The sequence below is a fragment of the Etheostoma spectabile genome, chromosome 6 (assembly GCF_008692095.1).
Source record: "Etheostoma spectabile isolate EspeVRDwgs_2016 chromosome 6, UIUC_Espe_1.0, whole genome shotgun sequence".
Lineage (NCBI taxonomy): Eukaryota > Metazoa > Chordata > Actinopteri > Perciformes > Percidae > Etheostoma > Etheostoma spectabile.
Genome location: NC_045738.1, coordinates 843443 through 858287, shown reverse-complemented (window position 1 = coordinate 858287; position 14845 = coordinate 843443). Strand labels below are relative to the sequence as shown.

The following is a 14845-nucleotide window of genomic DNA, read 5'->3' as shown; positions in this document are numbered from 1 at the left end:
TTTGGGAAAGAGACTTCAGATATGGTATATGGGGACCACTAAGGTCTGTATAAAAGCATCTAAAGAGCATGTCATGGGACCTTTAAGCCTGATAGCTATTGGTTGTGGCTTTTAGCCTGTTAGCTTCTTTCTGCAAGTATTAGTATGTATTGAGCTATATTTAATCTTTCTATAATATGCATCGTGGCGGTCCCTGTTGTCACTTTGAAAGCTGGATGATATTGAATTCTGCTCATTTTGTCAGTGAAATGCTTTTCATTTTGCTTTTGCCCTGATGACACATGGTTGTTCTGTCCCCCATGCACTGTGCATGTGCTTATTTCATCTCCCCCGCTAACATGACAAATCCTTAAATGCCCATTGTGATTATTCATTTTGGGTTAGCCACGTCACCTCTGCCAACACTGCACTGCTTTCCTGCTAAATGCTTATACATGCTACGCCGCTCAGCGTCGGGCCTTGGAGTCTGAGCCTGTTGCTATAGCAACCTCACAGAAGGACAAAGTAGAGGAGAGGAGGGGGCGATACTTTAATACCAATGGAGGGCGGGAGCAAGCTATTGAAACTGCTCTCACTGATTGGCTGTAGGCATCCTCTAACCCCACCCACCCCACTGTGTCATGACTATCATCATTTCTGCTGCAAAACCCGTGACTGCTGCTGCTGCTGGCTCCCTCTCACTCTCTGGATCTCTGTGGTTATTGAGTCATTGTTAGAGATGCGGTGGTGCATGTGTAGAGTTAGTGCTGTCACCGAGCAAGGAATGTTTCAAAACAGAAGACAACTGTTCAGTTATGACCTCAGAAAGACTCTGCCAGAGGACAGACTGACAGGAGCACGGGAAGATGAATTGACAGGAAGCTATAAATGGATGGAGACCTGAGCGGATAGAATCTGGCTGGTTGGTTTGCTGAAGCTTTGAAGGGACTGAGGAAAACTAATGGACAGAATAGAAAGAAGACGCCAAAGGACACAGAGGCAGCACAGACTGACAATGTCAAATTCCATTCGTTACATGTGCTGAAACGGTAAAGAATTAACAATGGATAAAAGGACAAAGTGACAGTTTTTTTTTCCCGCTCACAACTGATGACGCGAGTGACTGTTTTATGGGATGACATGCAGAAATGGCACCAGCACAACAACAAATATGGAGCATGATATGCTGACAGTTTGCTGTAAATGAGTGTGGGAAAGAAAGGACATATGATGAGAGTAGGCAGACTGTCACCAATAATGACTGTGTGCCAGCTGGCAACTGCTAAGCATGCTGGGATAGCAGATCCGGGCACTGACTGACCGACTGAGTAACAGACACTTACAGATCAGTTACTAGTAAGACCCCAGTGACAACTGGCATGTCTCAAAGCATGCTGGGCCATTGGGTTTGCCAGAGATGATACACCTGAGTATGCTGGGACACTGGAAACAGCACAGCTGTCTGTCAGAGCAGTGAGGATGAACAGACGAGGCCGGACCAGAGGCCAGAGGTTTGTCAAGGCAGACTACTTCGAACTGGACTGGTACTATGAGGAGTGTACTGATGGTAAGACGACAGTCTGCTACAGTTTTATGCAGTGACATCTAGTACTTGAAGAGTTGCCTCAAACTACTAACATCACTGATGTTACTGGCTATGTAGATATGGTAAGAGGTTGATTTCATACGTACTATAAAGTACTTTCTGTTGGATGAGAATGATGTGAGATGTAGCAATACATACAACAGGGATGGCTTTCGTGTAACCGCTGTGGTATACTGTATACAATGGACCAACCAAACAAGGCATGATACTGCAATGTGTATATGGAACGTTGTTTGATAAGCACTGGCCAGGTTTTATAACGTGTCCTCTGCTGACACACAGACGGGGGTTTAAATGAAGAGCGGTGGCAGGATTAAGCTAAATCGGTTAATATCCAACAGGCTTGGTGAATAGGGAGACATTTATCTTCCAACATAATAGAAAACGTGGATCATAAGGTTAAAAAAAATAAAAGATGCTAGGCCTTCAGCTTAACCCCAAGTAAAGTCAGCTTAAACTGATTTCTGTGTGCTAGTTTCTAGCTAAGATAACCCAGAGAATGTGACCTTGTGGACTGGTAATTATGACACAAGAAAATGTCAAGGCAGAATTTACAGTTATAACACACACACAGCAGCATCACTGCACATCATCACAGCAGGCAGAGGCTGGATACAGTAGGTGTTGTACCAGGTGCCCCGTGGCGACCAGCTGAGTCAGTGTGGCTTCTAAAATAGGCCCCCGGAGTAGTTTACAATATATAACTGGCTGTGGGTGGAAGTGTAGGAAGTGGGACTGGGCATGGATGTGGTTCCTCTTTGCTGGATTGGAATCAGTATGAGAAGGTAGCTTGTGCTGATGTTAGCATATATATATATATATATGTATATGTATGTGTGTGAGAGAGAGAGAGAGAGAGAGAATCGATTTAGACTTCACCAAAGGGAATTACCCACAGTTCAAAGCGGACTCAACCACGGAAACAGAACGGACCTGTTGTCCAGCTTGTAAAACAAGAATTTGAAAACATTTGATATCAGCTTGCCATCTCCTGTGCCTTGGCCATGTGGAAAGCAACAAACTTAAAATGAAGTGTCTTTGTTATTAAATGTCGCTATGGTAACGTGTGATCATGTGAAGTTCCGTCCCAATCCCATTTCTACCTATCTGAGCCCAAGTGGCCTCGCCCACTCACTCCCTTAGCACCTGAGATCAATTAAGTCTGTGAGTCTTTAGTCCTTAGTCCTCAGGGCTCACTTTGGGATTGGGCCATGGAAGTCACAGGTGGCAAACACAGTTTGTGATAAGAAATATGTAAAGAAGAAATGGGCAGCTGTTAAACTAACTAGGTCACAAAGTAGCTGAGAGAAAGGAAAAACATTGAAACAATCTCCACATTAGGACATTTGTCAAACCTAAGCAACCTGTAAACATGTAAATGCTATTTTACTAGGATTCAGGACTGGCTAAAAAAAAAAGATATTATGAATAAAAGATGGCAGCAAAACTGTGAAATTGTCCATTTCTAACATACTCAGGTGCATTGATTTTCTTTGTCTTGCAGCAGTAGTTTTTACATTGTGTGGATCATTATTCTACAGATTCACACGCACACAAACAAGCAACCAGTAGAGAGAGAGAGCCAGGTAACATGAGACTGAAACGGTGTTGACATGTGGAGGACTAAAGGTGCCTGGCCTGATATGTGACTCTCAGCAGGTCATAGCAGTGGTTGGTTTATTAGCATCCTAGGGGCACTGCCTCAGGTTTTTCCTCCCTCCTCTCTCTTTCTTTCTACCATTGTCTGTGTGAGTCAGCTTGGTTATAGTCCATGTCCTAATGTGCTATGTAATTCATTTAACTCAATACAGCTATGACCTACAATAATTACTTTCCATTTGGATGCAGGTGCTTTTTTGTGAATTGTGAAAAATTAGTATACTGTGGTTAATCTGTGCATTTATTGTAAAGGTTTGATTCATTAAAGGAGTGAATGTGATCTATTGGTTGTTATATCACTATATTATGTATTTGTGTCAGGGATGCTCTGTAGAGATTCTTACATAACAGTTCAGCTCAGCACCTCCCCTATGTGAGCTGTGCAGCTTAAACGTCTGCAATATTATTTAGCCGTGGCAGCTAACCCTGGTTTGATTCCAAGGCTTTGGGCATTGGACTTGCAGGCGACAACTGTTTCCTGCAACACACGGAAAATCCATTTTACAACTGTAAAATTATGATCAAATAAGGCAATTTCTCTGATAAATCTTCTTGCGGAGTGTAGAGGCAGATTAGAAAGCAGCTGGTTTGGTGTTATTCTGGGAAATCTAAGGGAGGGATGTGAAAGTAGGTTGGCTTATATTTAGCCTGATGATTTGCATGCTACTGTCGATAGTCTGCCAAATATTCCTTTGCACTTTTAGCAGCCTTCAAAACAAATGGCTGGACAGATGGAGGGCAACCAGGATAGTGCTGGGGCTGAGAAGGAGGACAAACTATTCTTCTAGAGGGGATGTGACAGGGTGGGGGATAATTAAAGGAAACAAGAATGGGGGGGGGAAACACATTTGTGCCAGCCTAAAATTTGGTTTTAGAAGCACTGCAAATAAATTGTTTCCAAGTCTATACAGTAGGTAATAGCGTTCACAATGCAATTGTCTCCCCTATGTCACTTGGCTTTGCCATTTACTTTTAGAGTCCAACCTATGAAGGTAAATATGGTGCAAAATGTGAGACCGCGTAGATGCGATGTGAGCACTTGTAGAATATGATTTGAGAGCTTGTAGAAAACAACCCCATACTCGTATTTTAATTTTTTTTTTAAAGTCACTTTTCCAGTACAACCACAACTCGGTGATTACAACCTCTTGAATGTGTCGCTGCAATGTGCTCTCTCGCATCACACAGCGGTGAGTCAGCGCCCTCGACTTTTGAAACACTTCTTGCGATACATTTGGCGCAAAACTAATTTGTACCTGTGGACTTAGTCTTTGGAGCTCTGAGCCAACAGGACGGCCGGGGACAGCAGGGTTTCTGTTGCCAGATGAGGGACAACTCTGTCCGGCTTAGTTATGTAGCATGAAAGCTAGCATTAGCTAACTAGCAGCCAGCCCACTTCTAAATACTGTAAATACCTTTTAATTATCTCAACCCTTTTAACAGTCCAACTGAAACACTGGCAGTGAGCTCCACAGACTAAGTCCACAGGTACAAATTAGTTTTGCACCAAATGTATAGCTAGAAGTGTTGCAAAAGTCGAGAACGCAGGTTCGCCGCTGTGTGATGCGAGAGAGAACACTGCAGCGACACATTCGAGAGGTTGTCATCACTGAGTTGTGGCTGTACTGGAAAAGTGACTGAAGTGGAAAAACAAAATACGAGTACAGATTTTTTTTTAGTGCTCACATTGCATCTACGCGCGCTCACATTTTGCACCATATTTACCTTCATACAAACCTAAGCCTATACGTATCACTGGAAGAATTATTTGAGTTTGGAAATCCTGTTATCTGAAGTAGGAAATCGAAGAGTCTTAAAGGACCAAGTTAGAGAGCTTTGAGCCATATCAGACGATCTTGTTTAAGCTAGTTGTATTTCTTGATTTGAACAGGGTTAGACAAGTAACTGTCTAAAATGTTGTTTATGTAAATTTCTTGTCCAATTTGGTAATTTTTCTTCCAAAGTACTGTACAAAGCAAGTGCACAGCGACATAAAAACCAAATTAGGTTAAAAGCAGAAGAGCTTATGAAAGGAAAAACAGAAAAACAAGTGGGGTGTAAAGAGTGAATGTGACCAGAATAGCAATGGGAAAGGGAAAACACTGCTCCCAAGCACTGAGCGGTGTTTGTCCGGGACTGCTTTGTTGTCCGCAGCGTGGTATCCATAGGACCATTGACTGGAGTTACTCAAGCATGCAGGACGGTACTGAGCTGGCTCAGTTTTCTAGACCAATTACAGTAATTATAACACGAGCAGTGACTAACGAGCAGAGAATTTGGTTGCTTTGATGCGGCTTATATTCATCTATGAAGGGCCGGGTCTTCTGGGTTGTATACTAGCTCAACTCAGATGGACATGTGACATTGACACACACAGTACAGTATATACAGTGGTTCTCTATTTGTCACAACACACATGAAGGATATTATGGTTATTATTTCTCAAATGATAACTTTTAGGGGGGCCTCACCCAGTCGAGCCTGCGCCCATGTACTCTTTGGCAGCAGCTGACTCACAGCAGGACCGGCAGGGCAGGCAGGATGGATGCCTATGTTGTTTTTGATTGAGCAATATCAAACCTCAATTATTCTGTTGACGTTTAACCACTAGGCCTCAACTAAATCCTTTGAATGATGTGATAAAAGGTTAGAATTTGAGTTCAGCTCATCATGCCACAAGGAAGTCTATCAAATTAAATGGTTAACTAAACACGTTGGTATTTGTGTATTAGTACTTTTACAAAGATGGTTCCAATCCAAACCGTTTTAAAAAGTTTGCCAATAGGTAGGCAGGCTTCTAGAGACATGTTTGGTATTTGACACCTTTGTGTCCATTATCCCTTTTATTGAAGGGGCTACATAGTCTGGTCAGTGCATTTACTGTGTGAGTAACAGTCTTTTTGGGCCAGTTTTCAGAGCAATAGGTTTTTTAAATTGTGATATATTCTTAGTGTCCCGAGATGTTGATGGTTATAAATCACTGACTGGACTTCATTTTAGTCATTTTTCAATTCACAGTTCAGCCAAATGGTTAGCTCAAAAGATGACACAGTTTAGCAGCTCTGGGATTCTATTCCAAACTCTGGGCCTGTCTGTCTGGACTTTACACTATGGCTCTTGCTGTTTGCAACTGGGTGCTTCTGAATGTATAGAACTGAAAAGTCAATCCCAACATCCACTTGTATTTCCACCTTAGCAAAAGTGAATGTAATAGGTGAAATCAGCGCCGTATCATAGCTCTCACCCTGTCTGTGCAGTCCATAGAGAACACAGGGCACACAGTTTATGGCTGTAGTTGCATGTGAGTGTACTGTATATTTCTATATATTCTATTTATTTTTATATTGTATATAACCGTTTCTTTTTTGTTTCACATGATTATATATTTATTAAGAGTGATGGGGGTGGGTAAATGCTTGAACTGTCCATTTTATAGATGTGTGTCCGATGTTAAGACTTCACAGTATGGTGCATATTAAAACTTCCTTTACTTCCTTCATTCGTTTGATTGTTTGACAAACTTCCAGCTCCAATTAAGCTTGTGGTTCCTTGTATGTCACTTGATGACACCGGTCAGAGGTTAAATATGTGTAAAAACATCCACCTATAAAGAATTCACTGTGACTGGCACGCCCTGGAAAGAGGTGCAGGTCTAGTAATGTTTGCTCTGCCCTTTTGTCACCATAGAGGCTGATCTGGACTGTACCAAGTTAGTTTCACACGAGGGTGAGTTGTTAAAAGACTTTCTTTTAATTGGATTTGATGTCTACCTGAGAAACGGGTGTCTCTCAGCTCTGGTTTGCTCCTATTGTTGTGAGCCTGAACCTTTTTTAAGTGGAAAATGTTTGACAGAATGAGGATTACAGGGATTAAGATACATATTACAGATTACTTTAAAAGCTCTCATCTGATGTGTTAAATCTATTTTAACCTAGTTTTATAACTTTAAAAAACTGATGGACAGCCTTGTCTATACAGTATGTGTCTGTGTCCACCCCCCCCCTTGTCTGTGTAAAAGTAGAGTAGGCCATTCACTGACCAGTCACCGAGGAGACGGGGAGGAGTCAGGTTATCTGGTTGTCTTGCAGAGCCTCAGGAGACAAATGATACACACACTTTTGGAAACTCCCTCAGATGACATTACTCTTGGTACTTGCTCTTGGTACTTGACAGATATACACAGACAGACAGTTGCCAGTTATGTACAATGGAGTGTTTAGAGAGACATACTGTATACACATCTATTGTCCTCTTTGGAACAAACACTTGGTTAGACGTGTACTTTAACATCTTGGCACACACAGATTAGGTACTTATTTAGAGATTAAAAAACAGCCACAAATGCACACAGCACAGGTAGGAGCGATGGCGTGGCACTTGCAGACTTTGTGGTTTAGTGGATAGCCTTTGTGCCAGACTGGAGGATGGCACTGCTCACAGCTGCTGGCACTGAGGACGAGCTGGAGTACTCCTACCAGCCAGAGGAGGACCAGGAATATGTTTGTCAAGAAAGCTTGGTGCAGGAAGAGGAGGAAGAAGAAGAAGAAGAGGAGTATGTCTGTCTCCCCGATCATGGAAGCACAGAGCAGAAGGAGGAAGAGATGGATGAAGAGCAACAGGTTCTGCGTGAAGGTAGACTTCTTTGTAATCGAGGGCATCATCTCTGTTGTGCTCTTCTCCTTGGTTCTCGCTAGTCTGTGTGCTAGCTTATTTAGTGTATCGGAGCATTTGTAGCGTGATTCTTCAGTTATAATTCCTTTATTCTGAAGTTATGTGGATTCTAAAGGGGGTTATTTGATACATGTGTAACCCTTAAGATGGTATTTTGTCTCCTGTGGACTGTGGCTTTATCCTGCAGGTGCAGTCCCTAATGTTAGTGTTGGTCTCAGCACTGCATGTTCCAGTTGCTAATGTCACATGTTCAAACATGGGCTTGGCTCTTTATTTCAGCTGTCACTTCAGTGCCAAGTTCCAGCTTGCTACATTTTAATACTTAATAAAAAAGCACAATAATTCCTAATTGGTGTTTTGGTTTTTAGGGTTGCGTAACACAGCATGGTTAGAGACAGAGCGACTATGACACAGAAGAGAGATGTGTACATAAACTAAAGGTCTGGGCTCATGCAGGTACAACAGAGGACTCTTCAGTGACCTGGTTTGCAGCATTTGGGTTAGTGCATGAGACAGTGAAGTTACCATGGCAGAAACATGTTTTAATTGGCAATTAAGATGAATTTCTACTCGGGTCAGATGAGGAAATGGTACTCCATGATTCATACTAACATTATATTGCATTTTAATAGTTCCACACAAGCTGCTTTTGGGGTATTAAATAGAATGACAAGGACTCTGTCTGTTGTCTTGGTGTGTGTGTTTTGTCCTTGAACCTGTGTGTTGTCTGTTGCCCAGTGGCAACACGGGGGGGTGCTGATGGAGCCAGAACTCCAGACGTCTGGCTCAATCCCCCCCCCCCAGCCCGCCTGCTGTGCAGACGGACAGAAAACCAGGAGCCTGCTAATAGGTCCTTATTGAGCTTTACTTACATTTCAACTCAGAACTCTTGAGTCACCAAACTTATCTATTAATAAGGATAAACCAATTTATACTGTACCTGTTGTGGTCTAGATGGGTACAGGTGACAATGACTAAACATTTGATTTCTCCTCTCCTCATCATCCTAAAGCAAGAGAGAGAGAGAGAGAGTGTGAGAGCAAGAGATTTGATTTTTAAAATCTTTTTTTTTTTTTCTTCAATTAAAAGACATTTCGTTTTTTTACCAGAACATCATGGTTGCACAGAAATTAAAAACACACATACAATACCACCGAAACACAGAGTGAAAAAGGATCTCTTCCTCCTGCACTGAACACACAGCCGTGGTGAAACACCACTGGTCTAAAAACTCCTGCATGTCCTTCATCAGAGAGTGGAATCTGAAGTCCACTCTCACTCTGGCTTTTACCAGAGAAACGTACATTTTTGTCAGCTCTTGTCTAGACACATTTACCATTTAGGTTTTCTGCTTTTTATAAATCAATATTTTGGCCTGACCAACAATAAAATGTAACAATTGCCACTTCTTTGCATTTGGTTTTCTGTAGCCAGCACCAAAAATAGAAGCAGTCTCTGTGATAACCTCCCCACGAGCGAAAGAGCCAGAGAGAAAATATCTTTACACAGCAACAAGTAGAAGTGAAATATCTACTGCAATTATCAAGGCTCTCCATTGGCATATAAGCGTCAATTAGTTATTTTTCAGTTGTACCCCCCTTATTGATCTAACTTAAGTGTAATGGAATATAACACACACACGTATGCAAACAGGCTGCACCCTGTGCTATCAAGTATACAATCTCATTATAGGCCAGATAGCAAAAGCATTTGTGTGTGTGCAGTGCACCTACACATGTGTTTCCTGGTTGTTGTCACGCCAGTTTGTTCCCTTGGTAACACTGTGCCTTAACAACTCACCCAGGAGAGATGGTTCTGTGTATGGATATGTTTTTTTGTTTTTTTTGCATGCTCAGGTCTGTGTGTCTGTATCATGACTAAATGCTTGTAAAACTAAGGAATGTTTGTGCTATTTAGCGAAAAGTCTGCATGATAACATGCTAAACTAAAATGGTGAGCGTGCTCAAAAGCGGCATGTTAGCGTGCTGACGTTAGCATTTAGCTCACAGTAACGTTATGCCTAAGCACAACCTCAGAGTATGGCAGCAGACGATTAGTGTAGACTCTTGTTGAAGTAGAATATCTCTAGCACCTGATGGGTATGTTTGACAGGTGATGGGTTTATAGAGAGATACGGTTGGAAACCCTTGGGGGGGAAATGAAATTCATAAATAGGATATTTGAAAAAATATGTTGAGGTGCCCTTATTTAATCTAACAAAATGCTCCTCAGTGTCATGTATGCTCATTCGACCTTGTCTGGCTGGAATAGAGCAACTTATTTAATAATGGATGAGAATGATGGGAACTATCCTTGACTAAAGCATAGCCAACTGTGTCCAGCAGCCATACAGTACAGTGCCTGGGATATATGAGGATGGGAAAATATATTTGCATTAGACTGTTTTGCATTCTGGAAGGCCTCTGAGTTCTATTGTATACGAACCTGATACCTTAAGGAGGGAGACATGTCATTGCTGTAGAAACTGACATAGTTATTCTTTGTTGTAATAGTGTGTTCATCATTATGTTGCTGTGATTCCTGGTACTATATGACACACATGACATATAATGTGTCATACAGTACAATGCAATGTTGGACATCACATCTCCCCTCTCCAAGGTAGTGGTAAAAGTGACAGCACTGTTCAAAAACAAAGCTCCCCATACTCTCATATAACCCACGGAATCCCCCACCCAGTCCTCCCATCTACATTGACGTGGGAATGGAACTTTAGTACAACTCAAACCAATTGGGCAACACATTTTGTTTTGTTGCGTTAGTCACAATGGCCCTCAGCCCCAGAGAAAGGGTCGTACATTCGGTCAACAACACCCTGTTTTAATTAGGACCTTTTGAGGTGAATAATTCCTCCAGTCTGGATTGTTAAGTGATTTAAAGTGAGATCTTTGAAAGAGGACAGAATGAGTTGATAATGAGCGTGTGCTCATGTAGCTGAGCTAGCAGTGCTGGGTGTGACTCCTCACATGGACCGCTGGGTCTACATTCTGTTACTTATCTTTTCTGAATCACTTTGTATGAAAGTTAGGTTTCAATAGCAGGGGTGGAAATATAAAAAAAAAAAAAAAAAATTTAAAATAGATTCTTAGATGCATTACGATTCTCTCTAGAACAATTTGATTCTGAAAAGTTAATAGATTACTTTTTTTTTTTATTTAGATTTAAAAATGTGTCAATTTTTATTTAAAAGTTACTGTCTCCAGACATGTACAAATCAGAAAAGAGTGACTGAACGAGGATGGGATAATCGACAACAATTTAGATATTAGGCAAGAGTGCAGAAAAAAAAGAACACAAAAATGGCCAAAAGGAAAACCTGTGTGTGTGTGTGTGTGTGTGTGTGTGTGTGTGTGTGTGTGTGTGTGTTGTGTAAGCTAGAGTGTGATGTGAATGTGTGTGTGGTGTTTGGTTGTGTGTGTGTGTGTCGTCTATCTTAATAAGACATAGATAAAATAATTAGGCAAAACACATAGGCTGTTCAATTACTTTATAACATTACATCTGACCACTTCATGTTCTAAGAAGCCGATTCTTCCATAATTTTAGTTAGATATTCTGGACTACAACTAATGTACTTCTCATACATCATCATAATGGGGATAAATATTGGAAACACCCCTCTTCACAATGCAATACAATTTAACAGCGCCATTAAGTTTATCAGCAGCCCTAAAACAGTTTGAATAAAAAAACATTACGAACTTAATGAAGTTAGATTACCTCATAAAGTTGCAAACTGGAGATCTACTTTTAAGGCAGGTTAATATGCAAAGAGTTTCATTATTTAAAAATCTAAACATTTTTTAAATAATTACTTGCGTAATGGTCAGTGTGCGGGACTCTTTCTAAGCTCCTGATCTGCTACTTTTGGTCACATCTAGGGACGTAACCATTACCGGTGTAACGGTAAACCATGATAAAAATGACAGTTTTCATAAAAAATATGGTTACCACGGTGGATTACCACAGTGTTTATTGTTAATTTGTTTATAGTGGTCATTCATTTTAAATGCATTATTCACTTTTGTCTTATTTAAGGTTTACTTTAAAGTGTTCATGTGTCCAGTTATACATTTTAATTTTGACAATTAAGAAAACAATTATTGGAGTTTCTCTGATTTGTTTACATATTGTTCATGTCTGAGCGTGAATGTTTGATTTGTCTAATTTCAACCTGACAGATGAGCTGTTTACAGCCTAAACGCTTGTTTCTTTGATGTTAAAAGTTGCACTTTTTAAAAAGGTATTGCTTATGTTTTTGTAACATAATAAAACCTTTACACTTTTTGAAACTATTTCAGCTTGGGAAGGCCTATCAGTGCTTTCTGAACATAATGAACACACTTTTAAAAATACCGCGATAATACCGAAAACCGTGATCATTTTGGTCACTACAACCGTGAGGTTACATTTTCACCATTACATCCCTAGTCACATCCTACGCACCTGCCCAACAAAAGGAGGTGTGAAAAAGGCTTTCCTATATTATTAAAAAAAAGATCCAGCATTTTACAGAATAGGCATCAAGTCACACATCAGTTATTGTGTATCCTACATAATATGCAACCACAGGGTTTTATAAAACCTAGTACAACTTGGGTAAATCTCCTAAATAGTTTTGCCTATAGACATTACAAATTGCACACATTTTATCCTGAAATGCACTGAGCTCATTTAACATAACATCACTAAAAGTTTGGAGTGCAGAACATTGACTGTTTCAACAAGGGTTTGGCTATCATATAGTTATAAATACTGTCAACGAGAACTGAAGATGTTTTGCAATCACGTACCTTGGATAAATGTTATATTGTCACAAATTTAATACATGTTTTACTATTGTGATTCCTTATGGTTTGCATCAACAAATCGTATGTCGGGTATTTGGTGTTGATCCTTTTTCTTCCTTTGCGTCTGTGCAGTACTGTGTGCTGACAGAGTGGGCCAGATGACGAAGACCTATAGTGACATTGATGCTGTCACTCGACTGCTGGAAGAGGTAAGATCAGTTAAAGTAGAAGAAACACAAAGGACTACAGTATATGCAGACTGAGAAGTACTTTGGACAAATGTTAATATGTAGTCTGATAGTCTAAACACATTCCTTTTTATGAGGTTTGTGGCAAAGGAGGTTTGATGGAACCACATCATAAAACATATCTGTCGGCAGCTGATATTCAAATCTTACTGATTCACAAGAGGTGCTGGTGAGGAACTCAGCCGGCTTTAGAATGGGGTCATTGTCAAATGGACCATGACATTTAACCGCCGGCCAACCATTGACTAAACATGGTAATCAAAGGTGGCACACCATCAACAAACAGACTGGTAAATCGTTTTCACCCTGTGAGAGGTCACTGCACGGACCTCCATTGCTGTGAAAACCTCCTTTGGTTGACATTCATATTCAACAGTTTACCATTAACTAAAGGAGAAACTTGAGTAAAGATAACCTTGTCTGAAGAGTCCATTGTTTTGTATTTTTTAATCCTCCGTGTCCTCTTTGCATACTAGCAAGCACTAGGAACTAGCACTAGGTGGGGGTGGTGCGCGATCACAGAAGGCTTGTATCATGTTGACGCGCTGACATTGTTGTCATTACTTAGAATTCCTCATGGAGGCGACAGACTACACAGACACCGCAGTTGTCCTTGTAGAGTAATGGGTGTGGACATTATGTTGTGATTCTGTCCACCCTCTGCTTATTTCTTCATTCCACCTTCTCCTTGCTGAGGTATTATATTATATAGGTTTTAAACTCGCTTCTGCTGCATGTCCTTTAAATACATTATTCCTAGAGGACACATTTACACTGCCATCATTTGAATGGAATAGTTTGACATATTGGGAACCACTCATAGTTAGGTGGAAAAAAAAATCTATCCTACTTATTTGTCCGTTTAAATATGCAGCAGGAGCCAGCAGCCAGTTAGCTTAGCATAAATACTAGAAACTTGTAAAAACTGCTAGCCTGGCTCCAAAGGGAAGAGCGGTATCAATCTTCTCATCTAGCTCGCGACAAGAAAGCAAATGAACATATTTTCCCATAATGTCAACTCATTTGTTTAATGTCTGTAAGGTTTAATGTCTGTAAACCTTTTATCTCGGTGCAGAAAGAGCGCGACTTGGAATTAGCAGCTCGCATTGGCCAGTCACTGCTGAAGAAGAACAAAGCCCTCAGTGAGAGGAACGAACTGCTGGAGGAGCAAGTAGAGCACATACGAGAGGAGGTACACATTTGTCACTTTGTCATTTAAGCAGGAGTAGCTCAGAGGTGGTTGGTCATGTCTTAGAACATGCAAAATCTGTGTAATGGTCTGTTGTAATCCACCATGTGAACTGCAGCCATGCCTTTTTCTACTTTAACTGTCCTCTGTCTACACGTCTTCATTTCCTATTCCACATGAAGGTATCTCAGTTGCGTCATGACTTGTCCATGAAAGATGAGCTGTTACAGTTCTATACCAGCGCTGCCGAGGAAAGTGAGGGGGAGTCTACCACCTCCACACCGTGAGTCTCCTTTCATTCACCTCTCCTCTTCTTCTTCTTTGTAAAATAGTATGCAGTGCAGTTTTGCATTGTAATTCAAGTGTGACGCAAACACACCTCTTAAGCTTTTATAAGCTGCATGAAAGCCAGTATCAATAATAGTAGACAGCTGTTAAATATTGTCAGTTTTGTTAGAAACTACCTTTTTCATTTACCCTCTTATGAATCTCTTCAAAATAATGCATTCATTATATTAAGTGTTATGAGATTCTTTGTGGGGGAAAAACATAACTCTGCTATAATGGCTGTTTCACAAGGTTTTATAGCATAGTAATGGCTGACTGATTGACCTGCTGATTCACATGTTTCTCGTGTGTGTGTGTGTGTGTGTGTGTGTGTGTGTGTGTGTGTGTGTGTGTG

General features: G+C 40.8%; 1 protein-coding gene across 10 annotated transcripts in view; it reads left to right on the top strand.

Moving 5' to 3' along the window:
- Nucleotides 1-14845, top strand: part of trak1a (trafficking protein, kinesin binding 1a) — a 48566-nt gene that overhangs the window by 19808 nt on the left and 13913 nt on the right. For 4 of the 10 annotated variants that reach the window (XM_032518178.1, XM_032518180.1, XM_032518176.1 and 1 more), the window contains 3 exons: nucleotides 12859-12935; nucleotides 14050-14166; nucleotides 14346-14446. In XM_032518178.1, the coding sequence (XP_032374069.1) occupies nucleotides 12885-12935; nucleotides 14050-14166; nucleotides 14346-14446 (269 nt within the window). In that variant the 5' untranslated portion in view covers nucleotides 12859-12884. Of the gene's footprint in view, nucleotides 1-563; nucleotides 1648-7355; nucleotides 7877-12858; nucleotides 12936-14049; nucleotides 14167-14345; nucleotides 14447-14845 lie in introns of those variants that run through there. The other 6 variants (XR_004332393.1, XM_032518181.1, XM_032518182.1 and 3 more) reach the window with 5 other exon arrangements.